The 24,528-nt window shown below is 37.1% G+C and overlaps 1 protein-coding gene and 1 long non-coding RNA gene across 10 annotated transcripts in view; one reads left to right on the forward strand and one right to left on the reverse strand.

Moving 5' to 3' along the window:
- SPEF2 (sperm flagellar 2) overlaps positions 1 to 24,528 on the reverse strand; it is a 164,243-nt gene that overhangs the window by 73,686 nt on the left and 66,029 nt on the right. For 6 of the 7 annotated variants that reach the window (XR_013378629.1, XM_077896243.1, XM_077896242.1 and 3 more), the window contains 8 exons: positions 24,354 to 24,429; positions 22,937 to 22,998; positions 19,824 to 19,927; positions 18,210 to 18,466; positions 10,577 to 10,685; positions 9,387 to 9,544; positions 6,297 to 6,470; positions 2,791 to 2,865 (listed from right to left, as the gene is read on the reverse strand). Coding sequence is in view for 6 of the 7 variants with exons in the window: in XM_077896243.1 (XP_077752369.1) it covers positions 2,791 to 2,865; positions 6,297 to 6,470; positions 9,387 to 9,544; positions 10,577 to 10,685; positions 18,210 to 18,466; positions 19,824 to 19,927; positions 22,937 to 22,998; positions 24,354 to 24,429 (1,015 nt within the window). In the remaining variant the exon portion in view is untranslated. The remainder of the gene's footprint in view (positions 1 to 2,790; positions 2,866 to 6,296; positions 6,471 to 9,386; positions 9,545 to 10,576; positions 10,686 to 18,209; positions 18,467 to 19,823; positions 19,928 to 22,936; positions 22,999 to 24,353; positions 24,430 to 24,528) is intronic. The other variant, XM_077896239.1, reaches the window with a different exon arrangement.
- Positions 1 to 24,528, forward strand: part of LOC144313000 (uncharacterized) — a 94,270-nt gene that overhangs the window by 54,230 nt on the left and 15,512 nt on the right. For all 3 annotated transcript variants that reach the window (XR_013378630.1, XR_013378631.1, XR_013378632.1), the window contains exon 6: positions 18,358 to 18,458. This is a non-coding gene — a long non-coding RNA (uncharacterized LOC144313000). The remainder of the gene's footprint in view (positions 1 to 18,357; positions 18,459 to 24,528) is intronic.

Consider the following 24,528-nt stretch of genomic DNA (forward strand, 5'->3'; position numbering starts at 1 on the left):
AGCACTTACAACAATAAGTCAAGTCAGAAGGCAAGCACTGGAACAATGCCAATGCCAATATATGAGCAGGCCAGTGGAACAAAGACAAAATTATTCCCCGATGTTTGTTCCATAAAACTCTAGCTCCAGTGGAAACTGCTCCAAGAGAGAATTCTGCAGCCAAAATATTTTGGGATATTACATATTGTATCTCCCACTCCCTTAGAGGTGCATATTGATATATTTTTTTAATTAAAGACTTTTTAACTTGGCATAACTCAGTATTTTCTGCAATTAGTTGATTATGGAAAACTTTCTTCATTTTGTCCCTAATTAACAACTGATAGGTAAGGTCATAGTGTTGAAGAGCTGTTGTTTTATGAAGCAATAACCTGGGACAATGGCATATGGGTTGAAGAGAATAAGAAATGCTTTAGGAACACCAAAATACACTTGGCAATGGCATTTCACTGTCAAGATTTGGGGAGAAAATAGGTAGAGGTTGATCTATTATGCAGAGAAGAATAGGACTGAGTCGAAGATGTCAACAGCAGGAAATAAGGATAAATTTGAAGAATGGATATAGCTCCTTAAACCATAAGAGTTGACTTCTACATCAGGACTACAAATTCACCTATTTCAAATATTATTAAACACAACAGAAATTCGGTAAAATAAAAGCAAAAAAATGTTTGAAAGTTATTAGTTAATTAAATTGAGCTAACTGCAGCTAACTGACTCAGGTTAACTAACTGGTTAAACTTGCATTTGCTTATGGTGTATACTTTTAACAGAATGTGTCTACTTTTTTTTTTGTTTGTTTTTGTTTTTTTTTTTTAGAATGTGTTTACTTTTAACTAAGGATGCTGTTAAAGCAAGTACATTATTATATTTAACTTGACTTGGTAACTAATGTGCATAGTATATTTAATTTTTCTTTAATTTGTATTTTTGAAGATTCTATGGTGATCCTTCATTTGCTTTTGTTGATCACAATGAGAAGCAAGGAATAAATAATGTAAACGTGAAAATTATTCTCCTATTAGTAAATAAGTAGAGCTGAGCATAAATTTTAAGATTTATGCTAAGATTTTTTTTAAAGATTTATTTATTTAGCTTAAGATTTTAGCTAAGATTTTTTTAAAGATTTATTTATTTATGATAGACATAGAGAGAGAGAGAGAGGCAGAGAGAGAGAGGCAGAGACACAGGAGGAGGGAGAAGCAGGCTCCATGCCAGGAGCCCGACGCAGGACTCCAGGATCACGCCCTTTTTTTTTTTTTTTTTTTTAATTATTTGATGCCTTTATTGATTCTAGGCAACTGGCCCAGATAGACCGATTTTAGTACAAGTTCCTTTACCCACAATACACATGAAACAGCACCATTCTCGAAGTCAACCTTTTACAGTTATTAAACTTCACTTAAGGAGCTTGAGGGCAGTGTTGAAAGGGGCCAGGTTCTCACATGCCCTCATCCACTCTGCACATTGGCTGGCACTGTCACGTTGCAGCCTCCCGTGTGCTGGAGCACAGACCATAACACAACATCTGCAACAGTGAGTTCATTCCCAACAAGCCAGGGGCTCTTCCCAAGAGCAGAGTTCATGGAGCGGAACACAGCAGGACTCCAGGATCACTCCCTGGGCCAAAGGCAGGCAATAAACTGCTGAGCCACCCAGGGATCCCCTAACTAAGATTTAAATCTCAGTGTTAACTCACCAGCTGGCTCTAGTTATACGTCATGTTACATAACCAGAGAAGGGTGAGATTCTCTTTGGGAATCATGGTTATGTATTTTTAAATGGCAAAATAAAGATCCTTTTCAGCTCATCAGTTTGTGAACTTGCATACTCCTGGCTTGCCCTGCATTTGGCAATTTGTAATGAAAAATTAAACAAAGGTACACACTCATGACAACCTTATTTGAATGTACCCTGAAAAAGCCAACTGTATATATTTATAACTGCATTTCAATCTTTAATTGGTTGTTATAGCAGCTTCAAATAAATCTAATATGCTTTTAAGAGCCCAGGATTTTCTGCCAACTATTACTTGAAAATTATATCCCCTCTATTTCACAGAAACAGTTAAGGTAAAACAGAAAAAAAATTAAGTGAAAGTAGGGTGAGGAAAAGTACAACTTAAAGTGGAACGGTCAAAACTGGAAGAGGTATTAGGAAACCGATATTGAGATCTAGGTGCTCTTGCACAGATATGGCGACTAGTTTGGTTCTGAACTTCTGGACAGCCAAAATAGAAAAGGAAATATCATCATTTCGATGTGCTAATCATCTAACCACTCAGATGAAGAAAGATTTTCCTGTCCCTTGATTCTGAATGAAATGTCTCACCCGGGATTTCCTATAGGGACCATTAAATGATGTAGTGGGCATACCATCCCCCCAGAAAATGAAATACCAGGTTATTATTGGTATAATGCAAGTTTCACCTCCACTGCTATGTTACACTGTGAAAGGAGTTGAGTACTCTATACTGAAGGGCGTGTCAGTGAAGGCAATTTGACGGAAGCTCAAGAAAATATGGTTCAGTGTATGTCTCTCTGATGGCCTAGCATAGCCCAAGGGTAACACCTGTAATTTCTATGATGGATGGATATTCTGTATGTTAGGTGTTTCTAAATTATCTCCCACAAGCATCACTTTTCTCAGCAGAACTTTTGCTAAAATCCGAGCTACAGAACAGCTGAGGTTATATTCTTTGGCAAGGGCTTATGGCTTACAAATGCCTGAGAGAAGTATTCGATGTATACAGAATCATGTCAAAACCATAACTATCTTTAACTGCGGTACCTTTTCTTTTGAGTGAAGTGTCCCCTTTCTTTCCTTTTCCTTCCTGAAGAGAGTCTGGCTTACCAGTCAAGGGTTCTAAACAAAATTCAAGACATAAACATTATTGATGATTTTCTTTAATATCCCGGGCTATATTATTCATGAGCAATCAAATGTTATTCCTCACGGATAAACAGTCATATTTCTGAGGTCTTTACTGTGAGCTAAAATTAATCTGAAGACAGATTGGATTAAAACTTCTTGAATGACAGCCCTGAGAGTGCTATTCCATTTGTCACACTGAGAAGTTTAGTCTTAAGTTTAATGTCAATATTTGTCAGTGGATTTGGTGACAAACTCTTCAATGCAACAGAGCTGCAGAGTTTTAAAAGTTAGTTACAAGTTCATTTGAAGCAGATGGCTCTATTTTGACTTATTTCAATGAAATGATCCTTATATAATAAGATCACTAAATCTGTAATAAGAATGATGCCAAAAGAGCTTGAGGAAGAGCTGAATAACCACATTGTTTTGATATGGTGTATCCTGACCTCATGACTTGTGATTTCTACATTTCCACTTTGCATGGACTATAACTTGCAATGTAAAGGATGGTTTGGGTATGGTTATCTTGGATTCCTTGGACTCTAGTTCAAAACTGCACTGGAAGGGGGAAAATGGGAATCTGTTCATCTCAAGCTCAATATGGCATCCCAAATAATAAATTAGTTCCTTGAAAAAATTCCCTTCATCCCACATAAGTCACCAAACAAATGCAATCATTACCTACCCTTTGCCCTGGGCTACAGTTTATTCTTCATTGGAAGAATGGACAGATGAAGCAATTTAAATGCCTGTGATGGAGAAACCCTGTCTGACCTATTATATTTAGAAGTGATAATTATAAGAATGTGTAAATGGGTAGCACATGTCATATTTAAACTTCCCAGAACCAACAACCAAGACTTCGAAGAACTAAAACATAGAGAAGGATAACCTTGGAATTCAGTAAACTTCTATAAAAAAGCTTTTAAGTATCCAAATAGCCAACCACCAAACTCAAAAATAAGTAAATAAACAAATAATTAAAAACTAAATATTTGTTGAACTAGTTGCTTTTTTAGAAATAAGCTTAATAATAATAAAATAATAATAATAATAATAATAATAATAATAATAATAATAACGTTTAGATAAGCTCCTAGTTCCTTTAATAACAATATTTTGGATAACCAACTTTTTAGCTCTAAACAAACTCTAAACAAGGCAACAGAGAAAAGAAATTACAAAGAGATACTGGAATTTATAAAGCATGATGAGCAAGTCTAATTTCACCTGGGGGCAGCATGCACTCTACCTGTTTTTGTTTTATTTTTAATCAGTTCTTAAACAGATTCTGAAATCTCAAAAATTATTTTTAAATAGCAGCATGGATATAGTACTATTGTATTGTCACACTGACAACTTTAGTTTTAAATTAAATTCTGAAGCTTGGTAGTGGATTTGATAATAGACCCTTTAATGGAACATAATTGTGAACTCCTTCAAATTTAATCCCAAGCACGTTGGAAGCAGATACAAAATGCAGAATCACACAGGGGCACAATGACTGTTCGTACTCAGCGCACTATGCCCCCTTCTTTAGTCTGTTTCCACCCTGTTGGGTTTTTGTTTTTTGTCGTTTTTTGGTAAATAATTCCTCTTTTCATCTCAACTTCTAAAGATGGTTGTTGGGTATTTGAGCTGGGCATGTTCAGAAGCCTCAGGCTTTCATTTCTGAAAATGCTTTCATTTGAAAAAGAATTTGTAGATTATTTATATGAAAATAGTCAAACCTGCCAGGAACTTTTCCCCCTAAAATCGCTTCACTAAGCTTCCCTGAGCTGTAAGGGCAGCCGCCTGCTTCACTGCCTTGCTCTACTGCCCCACTGATGCCCAAAAGCACTGAAATCTCTTTCCATTAAGCATTGTTGTTGGAAGGCAATAATTAGGCCTCTGGAGATGAACACTTGGATAAGTTTTTAAAGATCAGGCTCTAGGCCCGTCCTTGGTGAAAAAAAAGAGACAGATGCAAGCATTCTTTTAAGCAATGATAGCTTTATTATTCCTCTTACGCACAGTATTAAAGAATACAATTTTAAAATCGCAAGCAAACTTCAGAAACTTAAAGATGGAACTATGTTATAAGCAGAAACACCAGAGACTGGTTTCAGGGAATGGCTCAAGTACACAGTCCTCCAGATAGCAGGCAGACTGAGGGGGAGGTCGTGGTGAGGAGAGTCATGGTTATAGGTTAAAGAACTATATTGGATAAGTCTAGGCTTACTCGAGCCATCGTGGAAACTGTTTTCCCCAGTTCTAAACAGCATTTTAAAGGTTTTTATCTTTACTCCAGACCTCTGAATTTTTTTTTAATTCCTAATGGTTCACGGGAAAAGTACATATATATTTAATTTATGGCTTTGTGCTTTATTATTCCTATGATTAAAAAAAACATGTCTTTAGAATTTGCGCATATTTTGCCCTTTAGACAAGCCCCATTTTATTGGATATGATGGTCTTTAATAGACCATAATATATGTTACTTAAGTCTTTAAATGTATTTGTTCAACATAAAGAAATTCAATTAAAAAATTCACATCCATCTCAAATGTCCATGAAGCACAAAGATTCTGGAGTTTAAAAATGTGATGCTGGCACAAGATCAAAGATTCCTAGGTAGACTTGGGTAATGCGCGGCCAGCTACTTACAGAGCTGAAACTAGACACGACAGCCAGGTTTGCTTCTATGTACGGCACCAAACTGATAGTGACATTCTACCAATATGGTGCACTACAACAACTGAGCACTTCACTTTGGTCATTATCTTTATTGTCTACCACTCAAGTTAATGGTCCTTCGTGTTTAAGGATCTAGAAAGAACTTCAGGTAAAACATATTCCCTACACCAACTCGATCCATATATATTATAAATTACAAACATACACATTTACTGAGATGCCAGGTGCTCATTTCTATCCTTTTTATTATCACACAGACTCACACAGATGAGTAAGTTACAAATGAATTCTAGGCTCTGATGAATGCTGTTGATTTGTTCCCTTTTTCTTGGGAAAAACTGGCTATGCTAACTCTCATTTTTTGAAGATGTTCTTACTCTAAAAAAACAGAAGTCTACAGTTCAGCAAACAGTTGTGTGTCCTTTTGATGTGCTCTAAGTTCCTTCTGGTTACTCTCTGTGCCTATCCTATTCTCATCTGTGGTCTTATTCTAATCAGTAGAACTGGGTATGAGGACTCCACATTCCCTCCCACACAGGAAAGTACATGGGCCTTGGGACAACCACGCTGTTGGCTGGCTACTAAGGGCTTTTCCACTCCCATATGAGTGCATAACTTGGTTCCATACAATTGAAGTTGCTCAAAGTCTGAATCTAAACAAATGCATAGGTCTTGCAACTTATAATTCTTTTCTAAGTGAAAATAAGAAACTGGCAAACAGGATTATAAATTATTCTGTCAATCACCTGCTGGTGGTTTCCCTTTTGCAGTAGGAGTTTTTGAATGCTCTCGTTGAGGATGGGTTTCCTTCTCTTTTTCTGGCTCAGGAGGAGGAGGGGGAGGGGGAGGAGGAGGAGGCGGAGGCTCACCCAGGGGAACTTCTTTTTTCTCAGCTTCCTTTTCTTCTAATTTCTTTTTAACTTCAAAAAGATGATAAGAACAGACCTTTATTAGAGACTCTAGACACCTGCTATTTTACTTGAACCAAGATAAGCCTTAATTAACATATAACTGCCTATACTGATTTAAATTTACATCCATATTTTAAGGCTCTCCCTTAAATCATACAGTCCTTAAAGCTAGGATTTGAAGCCTTTTCTGCCTTGTTAGAAATGTTGTTTTCTTTGCCAATGATGGTGATGATGATGATAATGGTGATGTGTATGTGTGTAGCAGGTAGAAGGGCTTGTTGACAAAGGGTGCCAAAAGTAAAAGTAATAATCTAGATGTACCTAATGTAGTGGAATAGGAAAAGAAAGGATTATTTCAAAATTCCAGTGGAAAACCAAGGTGAAGAAAGCATGAAGAGAAGGTGAAGAACAATGTTACAGAAGCCGAGGGTGAGGAGGTCACAGAGGGGGTAAGACCTGTGCTCTATAGACTTCTGAGAGCAAATATGTGCAAAATATTTAGGATAGCGCATAGTACTCAAGTCTTCTTAGCAATTGGTTAACTCAAGCAGCAACTATTTATTGTATTTGAATTGTGCCTTGAAGGAAAGTAAGGGTAATACCAATGAGGTAAAACAACCTCCACTGCTGCTAATAATAGTAGTACAAACGACAGTAGCCACAGTTCTGGTTGCCAGAGATAGATCATCACAACAAAAAAAAAGAAAAATCCCGACCTTGTGAAGTTTGCATTTTAGTGGTTGTTGGCAAACCATAAACATGATGAGTAAGTTAATTTATATAAGGGGTGGTGGTATGTACTGTGGAAAAAAACAGAACAGAGTAAAGAGGATCAGGAGTGCAGTGGGGCAGCTTTTTAAGTTTTAAATGGAGGGTTGAACAGGGTAGGTACCTCACTGAGGTAACATTTGAGGAAAGACTTGAAGAGAATCAGGAAGTGCCACCCCACAGAGAAGCCAGTCAGCCTGGGGGCCTAGAGAGATGGAATGGGGCTGGGTGTGCTTTTTTAGGTATCTCTTGCTGTTATGGCTCTTTGCCTCTCACCCTTCAGGTTCACCCTTCCTGTCATGTCCTCCTGGGCCTCCCGTTACTTCCTTGCTGGGACCTTACCACTGGCAATGAACACCCACCCCCACCCTTGTGTGGCTATTTCTTTTCATATGTATTCCCTCTGCCCTTAGATTCTTCTTTTCTTCTTTTCTTTTTTTCTTTCTTTCTTTCTTTTTTTTTTTTTTAGATTCTTCTTTTCAAGTCAGCAAGCAAGGGGCCTTTATTCTATTAAGATGTTTTCTCAAAGTGGAAAGTAAGGTGTTTTTTTATTTTCTGATTATAAAAATAATACAGAATTATTGTTTGCAAAAATCCAACAATTTAGACAAATAAGCAGAAAGGGAGATTGCCTGTTAAGTCTCTTTGCTCTTCTTCCTCCCATACCACCAAGTACTGTATAGACTGTCAGATTCTTTTCTGTGCATATATATTTAATACATAGACATACTTTTAAAAACAAAACAGGGCTATTTTATATATAACCAGCTTCTTCCTACTTAACAGTATATAATGGTCTTTTTTATTTTTTTTTTACCCCAGGGTGTGTGTGTGTGTGTGTGTGTGTGTGTGTGTGTATATATATATATATATATATATATATATATATACCTTTTATTTTTTAATTTTCTTAACTTAGGATGTTTAATTCAGAGTGTTGGGCTACGTCAATGTTTACGGTTTTAATGATAAAATATTTGTTAAAGTGATTAACCTATACTTGAATAAGACGCAGTTGAGTTGTTAATATATTCAGTGATTAGAATGTAAAATCTTCAGGAAAATATTGAAGTGAGTTTGACAGCTGGCAAAAACAAACTGATTCTAACCCGTAGATATTTGAAGCTACAGCTTAGAATTGGTATTTTTTTCCTTCCCAACCAAGACTCTAAGATTGCTGTGAGAGGTTTCTTCCAGCCTCCAGTCTAATTTCTGACTGTTAAATAACACATTAAGCCTCTTAAATAATATGCAAATTGGTATTTGTTTTATCTGCGAGTTTCAATGGCTGGCTACGGGGAGTAGACATTTGGATGTGGGAGCTTGTCTTTCTAAGTGCACATTCCTAGATCCTCACAGCAATTACAGCTTATAGTTATGTGCTATTTTGGGGTCAATCAATTGATACATTATGGTGGTTAGATTATAAATGAAGTGACAGGAGACAGCATGTTATCAAGGCAGTTTTAGAATCCTTGTGGTATTATTAACTTTGATTGTTTTTATTATACCAAGAAACTTCAGTTGTCAACACAATTAGGGCTGAATGATAAACAAAAGAGACAGATATATTTTTCAAATCATTTTGCAAAGGTAAAATTGTCTGTTGAAGTTTGGCTTTGGCAGTGTATTAGCCTAAGATCCCTTTCAATAGTAAATTTCAATAATTCCATGAGAAGCTAGTGGGCAATTCTTATTCGTTGAATGAAGGAGGAAAGAGATCAGGATGGTTTGTGATGAGACGAATTCCAGAAGAAGGTTTGTAAATAAGTAGTTAATAATCAGTAAATTCACATCACATCAAGATTGAGGGAAATAAACTGCCCAGGGTATCCATCCTAAAAGGAGGGTTAACTCCTGAGGTTAATATTAAAATCTTTACTCTTTTCTGTGACATTTTAAATCTTAATTCTATTTTTTTTTATATGAGAACAATGTTTTGAGAACATCTCATAAGTGAGATGACTTATCCTGATTAAATTAAAACAGAGAAAAATAACACCTGCAGCAGAGAGCTAAAGTCCAAAGAATATACTTACAGATAGTATAACTCAAATAAAAGAGAGAACTTTGCAATTGCATTTTCATTTTTTCCTAAACTCATTAAATCCACACATCTTATTACATAAGTTCAAAGTTATAAAGAAATATAATTACCTTTATTCTCTTTTTTCATTATTTCAGTCATAAACATTTCTTTTACTTTATTGCATAAAGACTCTTTATCTACTTCAGCATTGATATTTATCAAAATATTTTCTGGCTCTGTAAACCATTGCTCCAACAAAGGCCAGTTGTCCAAGAAGCCTATAATTCTGCAAAAATATTGTATTGTAATGATTAAAATATGTCACTAATATTAAGCATAATTTACCTGACATGCATAATTAAAAAGTAAGCTGCCAATATAGTTAAGACTGAAAAAAACAACTCTAAGAATTATACAGACAGTGCAATATTATCTACTTTGAAGAAGAAATTATTTAATACTATCAAGCCATATTTTTTTGAGATATATGAAAGAGTAAAAGAAGATTTGAAAATGCCACCATTTCAGAAAAACTTCAGTGTAAGTTCGATTTCACTGTAGAAGTGAAAATCAACAGGAAGATCAACTGCACTCAGTAGAATTAACTGAGTAGAATTAGCTTCTTATGGGAGCTACAGCCTGAGGTCATCTGTTTTTCTCTTAGAGAAATCAAATAAATCTTTGAGTAAGTGTAGGTAGCTCAGATTCACTTGTCTGACTGAAAAATAATCTTGGAATGATTCTTGAAACTTTCTTGTCTTCCTTGAGAATAGATAAGCTTAATAAAGCTAATTAGCTAATTAATGTAGAAAATTACTTTTCTCTGGCTCACCTCCTATTTTTAGATTTCCTCAGGTTTCATAAAATTGTCTAACTCTGTTTTCTTTTCCAATGAATAAGTGGGTGTTTTTTGTTTTGTTTTGTTCTGTTTTGTATAACATCATTTTAGCAAAATGGAAGTCATTTTAAACTATACTCTGTGGTCTGATGCCTAGCTCTTTGAAATATCATGATCTTCACTGGCATTTGTTGAATGAGGACTAAATTAGGACTCCATGCAATGAACCAGAAAGGGAAGTATCACCTCATCTAATTGTTCTCTTCCCAGTCTATGATAATTTGTGTTCTGAATATGAGAGCCAACACATAAATATTTCACTCAATATTAAAACTATTTATTTATTTATTTTTTACTTGTTAAAAGGCTCAGTGCTAGAAAATACATCTTTTTTCTAGATCTGAAGATGCCAAAGTGACTAACGGTCAGTCTGTTCAAAGGGCAAGAAATAAGATGCAGGACACTGAGTTTTAAACTAACCTGTGCTGAATCTGGTCTCTTAAATTCTGGTCCTCATTCATATCTTGCTTTTCAGCAGTTACACGTTGAGTGATGTCTTCATGAGAAGTTTCACTTGAAAATGCTTCAGCTATGAAATGAAAATTTGCTAAACCAAAGTTGCAGAAGCACTGCTAAAATGTACTGATGCAAGACAACCAAATCAATATGATCTTACCATTGGTCCAATATTAATTAAAATGTTTAACAACATGTTGAAAGAGTATAGTTTTGGGATTGGAATTTAAATTTTCCTTGGAAATTGAGGAAAATGACACACCATACAATATTTCAATGTGTAGGATCCCAAGATTGACTGTGAAGAGGTGAAAATGAAAAGTGATGGGTCATCATGAATAACAAACTAGGAAACAATGAGAAAATCAACACTGTGGTGTAAAGAGTAAGAATGAAATAACAGGGTGGCCATAAAGTCAAACATGTAAAAATTATTTGTCCGTGATATGTTACAATCCAATCAAGTAAATTACCTTTCTTTCTAGACTCTGTGATCTTTTGTTATAGGGTAGACATAAAGGAACCAACCACAAGAATCCAAAAACAAAAACTAAAACATCCTCAAATGGAATATTACTCAGCCATTAGAAATGACAAATACCCACCATTTGCTTCAACGTGGATGCAACTGGAGGGTATTATGCTGAGTGAAATAAGTCAATCGGAGAAGGACAAACATTATATGGTCTCATTCATTTGGGGAATATAAATAATAGTGAAAGGGAATAGAAGGGAAGGGAAAAGAAATGTGTGGGAAATATCAGAAAGGGAGACAGAACATGAAGACTCCTAACTCTGGGAAACGAACTAGGGGTGGTGGAAGGGGAGGAGAGCGGGGGGGTGGGGGTGAATGGGTGGCGGGCACTGAGGGGGGCACATGACGGGATGAGCACTGGGTGTTATTCTGTATGTTGGCAAATTGAACACCAATAAAAAATAAATTTATTATTTAAAAAAAATCCTCAAGATCTGATTGAATCCTATTTAGGATTGAATGTTACAAAGTCATGAACTTAGAATAAATGGAAAATAAGAAAGAGGGAAGAGAGCCTTGTACTAGATTAAAAGGAATTCAGTCAGTGCAACAGAACACTGAATAGTGTTCAGGAAAATGGAGGACCCTCACAGGATATAGCAATCAGTTTTTCTCTATCTACATTCAAGAGAGAAAAAGATGAAGTGATTTAAAATACAGAATAATGCTTTTTTTTTTTAGTTATAATGGGCATTTTATTATTTTTATAACTTTATTTTTTATTGGTGTTCAATTTGCCAACATATAGAATAACACCCAGTGCTCATCCCATGAAGTGCCCCCCTCAGTGCCCATCACCCAGTCACCCCAGGGATGTCCACTCTCACCACTGCTATTCAACATAGTACTAGAAGTCCTAGCCTTAGCAATCAGACAACAAAAACAAATAAAAGCCATTCAAATTGGCAAATAAGAAGTGAAACTCTCCCTCTTCGCTGATGACATGATACTCTACATAGAAAACCCAAAAGACTCCACCTCAAGATTGCTAGAACTCATACAGAAATTTAGCAGTGTGGCAGGATACAAAATCAATGCCCAGAAGTCAGTGGCATTTCTATACACTAACAATGAAACTGAAGAAAGAGAAATTAAGGAGCCAATCCCATTTACAATTGCACCCAAAAGCATAAGATACCTAGGAATAAACCTAACCAAAGAGGTAAAGGATCTATACCCTAAAAATTACAGAACACTTCTGAAAGAAATTGAGGAAGACACAAAGAGATGGAAAAATATTCCATGCTCATGGATGGAAGAATTAATATTGTGAAAATGTCAATGTTACCCACGTTTAATGCAATCCCTATCAAAATACCACGGACTTTCTTCAGAGAGTTGGAACAAAGTATTTTAAGATTTGTGTGGAATCAGAAAAGACCCCGAATAGCCAGGGGAATATTAAAAAAGAAAACCATAGCTGGAGGCATCACAATGCCAGATTTCAGGTTGTACTACAAAGCTGTGGTCATCAAGACAGGGTGGTACTGGCACAAAAACAGACACATAGATCAATGGAACAGAATAGAGAATCCAGAAGTGGACCATCAACTTTATGGTCAACTAATATTCGACAAAGGAGGAAAGACTATCCACTGGAAAAAAGACAGTTTCTTCAATAAATGGTGCTGGGAAATTAGACATCCACATGCAGAAGAATGAAACTAGACCACTCTCTTGCACCATACACAAAGATAAACTCAAAATAGATGAAAGATCTAAATGTGAGACAAGATTCCATCAAGATCCTAGAGGAAAACACAGGCAACACCCTTTTTGAACTAGGCCACAGTAACTTCTTGCAAGATACATCCATGAAGGAAAGAGAAACAAAAGCAAAAATGAATTATTGGGACTTCATCAAGATAAGAATAATGCTTTTAGGTTACTTATAAAACCCAAAGATTACTGGCGTCAATGAAGGGTGGCAGAAGAAGGCTGTGGGGGTCTTTTCAAAAGGTGCTATCATGCACCATCTCCTACTCCTACTATTTGTCTTTCTAGCACTCCCACATAGCTGATGAATCTTTCCAATATCATCTAGTCCCTACACCCTTTCTCCCAAATTTACCATTATCTTGACTTTTTATTTTCCAGAAAACCTAGTCACAGGGTTGCACACTTCAGCTTCTCTCCCTCATTCAACAACTTCAATTTATGTCCTTCTGTTACACCAGCCTTAGATGATATTTATCTCTTTCCAAGTCTCTGCTCATACTGGTGGGCATCTTCCAAGGAAAATACACAATTTTGTGACTTGTAACCTTACTAATTCCTTGGCTCAAAAATCAGCTGAGCTGATGATGATGATAGATAGATAGATAGATGGATAGATAGATAGATAGATAGATAGATAGATAGATGGTAGATAGATGGTAGATAATCTTAGGTAAGCTTCTTGAGAGTTATCTTCACCCATGCTCTCCACCTCCTCACCTCTCCTTCATGCCCAGTCCACCCCGGACCATCCTTCCTGGTCCCCTATTCCATTGAAATAGCTCTCATTCCAGTCACCAAAAACATCAAGTCCAATGGACATGTTTCAGTTCTTATTTTACTTGATTTCTCTGTTGTATTTATAGGTAAAATTTAGCACATAATTCTTAAGTACTTTTACATATATTATCTTATTTTCACAACATAACTTGAAAGCAAGATTATGATTCTGTAATGGGCCCCAAATTGCACAGCTCATAAATGACAAAGAAGGGCTTTGATTCCAGTCAATCTGAGTCCAGGCTCTGGACTTCTTTTTAATGTTTAAACTGTTTGTTGAACTATACCCACCGAAAAGAATGCATACATGAATATATAGCTCAGTGACCTTACAAACTGAAAACAGCACCCAGATTAATGAACATCATCAGCCTCGAGAGCATTTCCTGTTTCTTCTCAGTGGCTGCACTCAAAACCTCTCTATAGCTCTCTCCATATTATGAACACTGTTGCTCCCTCTCAGCTGGCTGATGGACTGAGGTATTGGCTAAAACCCAGGCAGCCACCTGTCTTCCATTCTGACACAGCCTTATGCTCCTAGACTGCTTGCTTCCTTTTGTCAGGTCTCCCTGGTTTCCTGCCTGTTGGCTTTGAGTCTGGTCCATTCCTCTCTGCATAGCCTTGGCTGGCCTGATGTCCAGGCTTTAAGCACACCTGGCTTTGGCTGTAGGCTGCTTCCTTCTGTTGCTGTTCTTCAGGCTTCTCCACAGACTCGAGCATTGCAGGACAGCTTGTTGCATCCAACCATAGAGACTGGGCTCCCACACCCCAGCTTGAACCTCAGGACTCCAGCCCCTACTGGTGTGGGATGGGAATAATACAACTCAATTTTGAAAATCTGTCCTTTCTTGGCTTATGAGACACTACTTTCCCTGATTTTCTTCCTCTCTCTCTAGCTGCTGCCTCTAAACACTTCTTCTCTTGCTCTCCCAATAAATTCTGATGTTTTCTGAGGGTCATACTGAATCTTTTTTTAAAGAATATTTTTATCCCTAAGTGATGTCTCTTACCTTCAAATTCTTAACTTTGGTACATGCTTCTTTCCTGATACCTAGCCCCATTTAGAGAATTGTACTCTGAACATGATAGCTTAAAAATCAATTCAAACTCACCATTTCCCTAAAAGATCTCTATGTGTAAATGGTATCATCATTCAAAAACTGTGAAGGTTAGAAATTTGCATTCATTTCTTTCTCCTTGTGCCACATCTCTTATCCTCACTGATCACTCGTTTCTGTGGTTTGGCCCATAAATATCACTTGAAGCTGACCATTCCCATCTTGCCTCTCCCAGCTGTAAAAATGCCTCTGAAGTTTTTTAAAGAACAGTAGTTTTACTTGTTTTATTGCTTTCAACCTCACTCTCCTTTCAATGCATCCTCTACCCTGAGCCAGAATGACCATTATAAAAAGCATATCCATATCTAATCACATTAAATATCAGCTTTAATATCATTTATTGACTTCAGGAAGATGTTCCAACACCTTAGCTTGGGGCACGACTCTTCAGCTGGCTCATGCCTACTCTCCAGGCACATTTCTGCCCCTCCATACCTTGCTGTCTCTTGGCCCTACTAGGTCTTTGCTGTTCTCTAGCATAGACCATGCTCACTTGTCAAGGTTTGTGATGTGTTTCTCTCTACCTCTCTCCCTTTCTTGGTCTGATAGACCTCTTCCCATGCTGGGCAGACCTAACTATATTATAACAGCAGATAACTAACTATATTATAATAATCAGCTTACTTTGCTTCTTCTTACACTACATTGTAAACTACTTGAGGATAGGGATTTGCCTTTCAGTTGTATCTTATTAGTTCCTGGCAGATTATGAATCTTAAATGTTCACTAGTAGCACCATTTTAGCTCCCTTCACTCTAGACTAGTGCTAGGTTCTCCACAGGTCTGTGTGTGCACTTCATAACAACTTGACATATCCACTTTCAAGTCAGATTGATCTTGAGTTCAGGGTCCTGTTCTCTCACTAGTGGGCCATGGGTTGGCAGTGTTCTCAGCCAGTTCTCAGCTATGTCCTGAACAGGATGGGGAAGTTGGTTGGACAAGCAGAATCACTGCAGTCAGCATTGCTCCTACTCCCTTCTATGGATAGAAGTAAGTTCTCTCTTTTTAAGATCTGGTGGACAGCATCCAGTTTAAACTACTGGGCTCAACAGCTAAAGTATTATCTAACAGTTTTGTCATTTCATTTAAGTAAATGATGAGAGAAAACATGAAAATTACACAAACTCAAAATAAGGATGAGTGTGACCCGGACAGTCAAGTGCTCATGCTTTAAACTCTCAACTATAGGGGATCCCTGGGTGGCGCAGCGGTTTAGCGCCTGCCTTTGGCCCAGGGCGCGATCCTGGAGACCCGGGATCGAGTCCCACGTCGGGCTCCCGGTGCATGGAGCCTGCTTCTCCCTCTGCCTATGTCTCTGCCTCTCTCTCTGCGACTATCATAAATAAAAAAAAAAAATTAAACTCTCAACTATAAATAAAATTATTGAAATAGATGATCCCTAGGCCTCTCCTAGCTCTGAATGTCACTGTATTAGTAATAACAGCAGTAATAAAAGAATGGTATGTTAACAACCAGTTCAAATGAGAATCTAACAGTCATATCTACAATCAGGAATGCTAAAATAGATGTTAATAGACGAAAAACTGGTCACTATGTATAGAGCGATCTAATACTCATAATTTATTCAAAAGTTTAGAAATTAATATATATTGATTAAAATTAATTTGCATGTCTATGCATAAGAATCATTTGAACTGCTATTGGTTTCTTACAACTTATAGTTATAGAAGATTTGAGTCAAAACCAATGAAAGGCATAGACTCCTATAGATGCAGACAGTCCAAAGTGTCCAAAAGACTGTATTCAGCCTTCTACTGAAAGGATATCTAATAATCTCTTGTTCATTTTGAAGTCTTCCATAACTCTTCCTGATGCATTTGCTACATGTTTATTACACTGTGCCAGATTCCATCCTAAGTGTTTTACATTGATCACATTTAATATCTGTGATACTGTGGTTTAATAAAAAATACATACTTGGGTCTTTTTCTCTGGCTCCTGACAAAGAACTTGGAAAACTCTTGTAATTTCTTGAGTGATAGGTGTGAGGAGTATTTTTCCTTATTCATAATAAGTCCCTTTCAATCTTATTTGAGTTTATGCTAATGAGGTGACTCTTGGAAGATGGGGCCTAGTTGCCAGAGGAACCAACCATGTAATTAGAAGGCTGGAACTTAAAGCCTTGACACTAGACTTCTTGGGAGGGGTAAGGGGATGAGGGCTGAGTTAATCACGAATGATCAAAGATTTAACCAATCATGCTTTTTAGAACCTCCAGAAAAGCTCTAAACCAAGGGCTTTAGAGAGCTTCTGGGATGGTGAACACATCCACATGCCAGGAGGGTAGTGTAACCCAAACTCCACAGAGACCAAAGTTTCTGGGCTTGAGACTCTTCCAGACCTTGCACTATATTCCTCTTCATCTGGCTGTTCATTTCTATCCTTTATGATATCCTTTATAATAAACCAGTAACAGTAAGCATTCTATGAGTTCTATTAACTATTCTAGAAAATTCAAACCTGAGGAAGGGTCATGGAAACCCTCAATTTGTAACCCAGACAGAAGAATGGGTAACCTGGAGATCTACTACTTGAAATTGGCATCTAAAATTGGGGGCAGTCTGGTGGGGCCAGGCCCTTAACCTATGGAATCTGCCCTAACTCCCAACAGTTAGTGCTAGAACTAGATTAAATTGTAGAACACCCAGTTGGTCTCTCCTGAGAAGTGGAGAATTGGGTGATGTGGGAAACCCACACATTTGGTGTCAGAAGTGTTGTGAGTAAAGAGAGTTTTCCTTTAACATCTATAACAATACAATGAGGCATTTTATTATATAGATTGTGAAACTCAGATTTAGAATAAAGAAGTACCTTTTCCAAGGAAAAATTCCTCATAACTTGGAAAGACAAGGTTCAAGAAGATATGCTTTTCCCCTAAGTATTTCATTTATATAATAAAGTATTACTTCCAGTTCAATGGTAAAAAGTAGTTAAATAAACCATGAGTGTTGGAAGGTCTATTCAACTTCACCATGTAAGGACTTTAGTCAACTGATACCTATTTCTGATTTCACACATAATCTCGGGGAAGGATGTTGCCAGACCCTTGCTTGCAGAACAGATGTGGTTTATGACCTTTACTAGAGTGACCCCCCAGGAAGTAGTAGACAGCCCCAGGAAGCTCCTCCATGCATGCAAATCTCATAGAGGGCACCTCTGGGCCAGGGTTGCTGCCAAGTTGAGGGAAGGGTTCAGTGAGATGTTTGCAGTCAGCATAGCATTCCCTGCTAGTTCTCTGCAGCGCTGAACACCAACAGTCAGAGCAAGAGGCAAATGTGCTTTGGAAATCTGAAATGGCTTCCTTATCACCACTTCTAACTGTCAGTGGGAATATTCACTGACAGTTCAAAGATGAAATGAACAAAGAGCTTTGAATTATAAAAAAAAAAAAAGACTACCAAAACAAAGGAAAAAGTGTCCAGCTTACCCATTGTGTAATTCATGCGGTCCAGCAAGGAATTATCTGAAATATCTAATAACATGACAAAGTCAAATGCAGAAGGGGGAAGAGGCACTTCTTTGGAGGTGCTAGCATCAACAGCCAATGTGGGTATTTGTGTTTTTTTTTCTTCCAGTTCTAGGGCCTCTCTGTTGTAGCCCGTGAGAGCTTCCTCCAGAAGCTTTGCTTGGTTTAACGTCATTGGAAAACCATCCAAGACCCAGCCTTGATCCACAGGTACCTCACTAAATTGAAAATGGACACACCATTAACATTTTAATAGATACAAGTACTTTGGAAGTAACAACACAATCTATCTTGCCTTTACCTTTCGTTTAACTCCACAGTAACCTCCTTCCACACAAATGTTATTACTTTACAGCTAAGAGTGGGCTTATTAATGTACCACAATCACTCCTTTGCTTAAAAGCTTTCTGTAGGTCCCTGCTGCCCTCCAAATCTATTCCAGAGACCATAACATCATATTTAAAACTAAATGGCCATGACTTACTTCCCTATGATGTCTTGTCTCTCAGTCTTGAACCATTTACTTCACACAAACTGATCTCCTCACTGTTAGGTGAGCGTGTGCTGCATTTCCTAGCCTGTGTTCATAGGCAGTTCCTCCTTTGAACCTGTTTCTCATCTACACATAGTAGGATAACACACCTCACAGGGCCATTCTGAGGATAAATTGAAATGATTCGTTTAAAAAACCCAGCACTGAGCTTAGCACAAGTGGATACTTGCCTTGCCAACCAGGAGACCTCTCTTACTCCACCCAACCCAGCAAGGAGACACAACTGCCTAATCTGAACTCCTCAAGCTCTCACTCACTTCATTATACAATCAATAATTATTGCATTTTTTGAGTAAGAAAAAATCAAATGAGTCTTCCTTATATCAGTTATAATTTACAAGGTTCCTATAGTGTGAGGAGCATTTCTTGGGTTTTTGCCTTCAATGCAGCATCCTCCATAGAGAATAGGAATTCCAGGAATTATTAGTTAAGGTCTTTACATTAAAAAATGATTTGAAAAGGGAAGAAACTTCAACTCTGCCCTTCTAAATCCCCAATTATGTAAAATTGAGAGTTTAATTTTGGATTCAAAGTTATGATTTCATTTCTTTCTCTTTTAGAACTCATATTAAACAATATAGAATTTCCTTTCTTCCCTGGGCAATCTCTCATTTCTTGTTGCCTTTCTATCCAGCACTGACCAGCCTTTGGATCCCTGGGTTCACTTCTTCCTCCTTAAACATAAAACAAGGAAGGACACTGACCTGTGACCATACAGGTAGTGTTCCTTCCCTCTATAATGTGTCGCTTGGCTTTTCCAAGTATCTAACTTTTCCTTGAATTCCCAGCAGTGAATAGAACCTGACCTGTGCTCACATCTGGGTGGTGAAGTCAAGACTAGTAAAGTGGGGGAAGTGAAATATAAGCATGCAAATTACAAAACATATCTTCATCTTGCTGTATGTTTTCTAATGTAGACAAGCAGTATCTATTCGATATTAAAAATAAGAAACATTTCTATATTATTCTTTATATACTTCCACTTGATAAAAAATATATTAGTAGATTAAAAAAATACATACTTAATAGCATTTACCAAGATATTAACTAGCAACATGTCAGAAATGCTCTTTCCTTTCTTCAGCATCTTTTCTGATTTTGCACCAAGCTGAGCCCGCACAGTCAGCTGTGAAAATAAACAATGAATGGTAGAGTACAGCTAATTTAAAAGTCAGAATCTGAATATTTCGGGGAAAAATTAAATGAGCATGCTCTCTTGTAAAGACACTGATCATCTGGCATAATTCTGGAGTCAGCCAAGCATTTAGGGGAAATGTTTAGGCAGATTTTGATGCTGTGTTGTGGTTCCCATCTTTCCAAGATCTTCCTCTCAATTTCTAGCTACTCTGACATCCCCAACCTTCATTTGCTAATACCTTAAATTGAAACTATTCAAGATTCTGCTTGAGTTCTAGTCATTCTTATGCTATGAAGACGTGACTTGTCTCTGGAAGTTCCCTTCATTCAATGATCCAATTCCATACAATTTCTGTCTGACTGGTTTATGCTGCTTGTCTGCCGCCTTTGCTTTTTACTGTCTGCTTTTGACCTTCAAATCATTCTCTTTTCTATCTTGTCCAGCATTTATAGCATTATCTGTAGTAGGGCTAGTCCAATAAAGCTGCTCTATCATCAGGAAATTCCCTAGATTTTATTCTTAAATCGGCCTCTAGTGAGTATTTTATTTTTTTAAAAAGATTTTATTTACTTATTCATGAGAGAGAGAGAGAGATGCAGAGACACAGGCAGAGGGAGAAGCAGGCTCCATGCAGGGAACCTGACGTGGAACTTGATCCATGACTCCAGGGACTCCAGGATCACGTCCTGGGCCGAAGCAGGTGCTAAACCACTGAGCCACCCAGGGATCCCCATCCAGTGAGTATTTTATAAGTCAAATGATATTAGATCTCTACTCAAAACCCTGTAAAGTTTCCTGGTTTACACTGAATGTCCTAATCATGCCTATAAGGCTGACTTGATTTTTCTCCCTTCCTGCTCATCTCTCTAACCTCAGGGCTTACTATTATCCCACCTTGCTGGCCAGGCACCTTCCTGCCTCATTGCTACCAGACAGCTATTCTTACTTCCTGAAATGCTACACCACATGCACTTGGCAAGTTCTCTCAATCTTCTTTCAATCTGGTAAAACCTCACTTTCTCAAGCCTACTCTATTTCATATAGTAACCCTCCCTCTTTTCCCATATCCTTAGTCTTGGCCTGTGCTTCTTATCCCTTACTCCTCTCTACATTTTCTTTCTTCCTGGTTTCATTACTATCTAATGGATCATATAATTCATTTACTGTGTGTATGGTTTGTTATCTATCTCTATTAGAGTATAGATTCCTTAAGGTCCAGGAATCCCATCTTTTCTTTTCACTGATATATCCCAAATAATTACAATGGCATACAAAAAAAAGTATGCCCTTTGAATTAAATATAGAATTTGGAGGATTTATAACTCAACAAAGGCAAATATAAAAAATACACTTAGCCTTTCTGCTAATTTATATTTCAAATATATGAAGTAAAAATTGTAAATTCTCCTTTATCACTTCTAAGCCCATTTATCTCCCCACTGGCTGTCATATTTATATTTTGGTGTATATCCTTCCAAAACTTTTTCTGTCTTTAAATAATTCTGAAATCTAAAATATTAGAAATCTAAAATATTAGAAATCTAAAACTGTTTTCTAGAGGTGCCTGGGTGGCTCAATCAGTTAAGCATCTGACTCTTGATTTCAGCTCAGGTCGTGATCTCAGGATTGTGAGATTGAGCCCCAAGTTGAGCTCTGTGCTAGCGTGGAGCCTGCTTAGGATTCTCTTTCTCCCAAGGGGAACCATCTTATACCTTGGTGGGACTGGATAAAATAGATGTGATACACACACACACACACACACACACACACACAATAGAATACTACTCAGCCATCAAAGAAATGACGTGTTGTCATTTGCAATGACACAGATGGAACTAGAGGGTATTATGCTGAACGAAATAAGTCAGTCAAGGAAAGACAAATACCATATGATTTCACTCATATGTGAAATTTAAGAAACAAAACAGATGAACATAGGGGAAGGGAAGGAAAAATAAAATAAGATGAAAACAGAGAGGAAGGCAAACCATAAGAGATTCTTAACTATAGGAAACAAACTGAGGGTCGCTAGAGGTGGAGGGATGGGGTAACTGGGTGATGGGCGTTAAGGATGGCACTTGAAGTAATTAGCACTGAGTTCTGTATGCAACTGATGAATCACTAAATTCTACCTCTGAAACTAATAATACAATATATGTTAATTTAACTTAAGTAAAAAAAAATTTTTAAAGACATTAGTTGAAAAAAAAAAAAAAAAGATTCTCTTTCTCTCTCTGCCCCTGCCCCACACCAAATAAAAATAAAGAAAAAATAAAATTATTTCCCAAGGTGAAATGCAGAATAAAAGTAATTAAATGTAATAAAAGTAAAGCAAATAAAATCTCACTTGATTAATCTGGACATTCTATTCGATGACAAAAAGATGTCTCCATATACAGAAAAGCAATGCTACACAAGGAAATACTAGCTTCCATTAGAAGTAATAGTCAGTGACTTACAAATATTTCTTGCAGGGATTAATCAAAATTCTGTAGAGTCACCACTAAGTATAAGGAGAAATTCTTGGGAAAAAATTATTTAAAGGTAAAGAGAGTAGGACAAGAAATGAAAGTAATAAATTAAGCAGTAGATAAAAATACATAAATATAAATTTGACATAAGACTAACATTTTTAAAAAGCACATATTTACCTTCTTATCTGGCAAAACTGAGTAACAATTTCCACCACTTTAGAGATAAAGAATATAAAGAAAATTAAGTAACTCAGATTCAGCTAATATGTTACCATCATATTTACTGTAAGTAGGCTCCATGCACAGTATGGAGCCCAACATGGGGCTTGAACTTACGATCCTGAGATCAAGACTCAGGCACGTAAAACCGACTAAACACCCTCCCCTAGTGCACCATCATCATATTTACTTTAAACCAAAGAGAAGCACACTGCTATTTCATTTCATTTGAAGAAATACCAAGAAACTATGAATCATAACATATTTCCATATACTAGTAGCCAAAATTAGACCATGTACTTACTTCAGAGAAACTATCACTTGATTTGACTTCTTCAGCTTTTGGAGTTTTATTTGTATCAGTACCTAGCAACAGGAAAAGTGGTAAGAAAAAAATTCTGGTATCTACCACTAACAACCATGTTAGTATTTGATCATCTATGGTTTGGGCAGATGGGCTATCGGTTCCAGCCATGCCCGAGATGCTCAGAGGAGGCAGTAACAGGGTCACCGCAGAATGGCATCACCTTCCTTCCACCACATGAAAATCCTGGCCATCATGTGGCCAGGCATTTTCCACTTCCTTCTTTCCATGAAGACTCACCCATAATATCATTAGAAGAACATTAATATAGGTTAGGTTTTCTTTTCATAAAACTAGCCAAATTTCTCAAGAAACTTTGTTAAAATGTTAATTCATTAATTTTTATTTTCCTGAATTATCAAGTTATAGGTAGTAAATATGGGTAAAAGTAGAAAACTCTAGAAGCCCGAAGGCTGTTAGTTAAAATCTATAGAATAAAACACAAGTTTTCAGAGTCCATTTATAATTAACTGGAGTTTTGTAATACATCATACAATACTTGTAATAGTTTAAAAGTCCATTAAAATTATCTTGTATGAAACACATAACTGAAATAATGGACAGGTTATACCTTTTAAAATATAGGAAACTCAGCTGCTCTAGGAGAGCTGCATGCTCACCACACCATTCAGGGGTGATGGTGATAATGACGTTGTCATAGGAGGATCTGAACTTTATGCTAGAATGTGAGGAAACTATTAAACATGGCAAGCCTTCACCAGCCTAGTCAGAAAAGATATTTAGGACTTAACATTGTTTTCCTTCAATGTTTCTTTTTAGCGTCTGAAAGACTAGAACCAACCCAGATCCCAAGTGAGATAACTTTTCATCGGGTTTGAAAGCTTGCTTCTATTTGTTTGCCTTGCCCACAGCTGGAAATAAACTTAACTTTATCTAGAGAACCACTCTTCAGGTGGGTGCAAGAGGCCAGGCCCTACAGCCTCCCTCAGCACAGTGAACAATACAGGGCAGTACGCAGGGGGCCGCAACAGTACCACTCATGGGGATCTGCATAGGCCAGAAGAAACAATAAAATACAAAATACTGTCTCCCTGCAAAGCCAGGAAGAGGGAGGATTCTCCTGTTATCATAAATCCAACAAAACTGAGCAACTACTTGAAGGGGTATAAAAAGGTTCCTTCATTAATATTCATCTCTTATCCCTAGTTGTAGACACAGGTTAGGGACTCTTGTGTTTGTCTTACTTCCTCTGTTAAGTGACCAGGGAGACAACTATGTGAAACTCCCCTTCCTTTCCCTGAAAGCAAGTTTGTGCTCACATACATGTGTACTCACTATTTATCTGTCCGTCTATCTAATGTAAATAACGGATGATTTTTTTTGATATCTCACTTACTAAGTATAGTTTTATCTTCTGTTTCTGGTAACGCTTCCTCTGAAACTGGATGAGGTGAAAATGCATTCTGTAGATCCTTTGGGAAGAAAACACATACACACACACACACACACACATAAATTTTAACACTGTTATATTTTAATAACATTTAAAATTTTATTTCTATAAGTAAGGT

The sequence above is a fragment of the Canis aureus genome, chromosome 4 (genome assembly GCF_053574225.1).
Source record: "Canis aureus isolate CA01 chromosome 4, VMU_Caureus_v.1.0, whole genome shotgun sequence".
NCBI classification, from domain to species: Eukaryota; Metazoa; Chordata; class Mammalia; order Carnivora; family Canidae; genus Canis; species Canis aureus.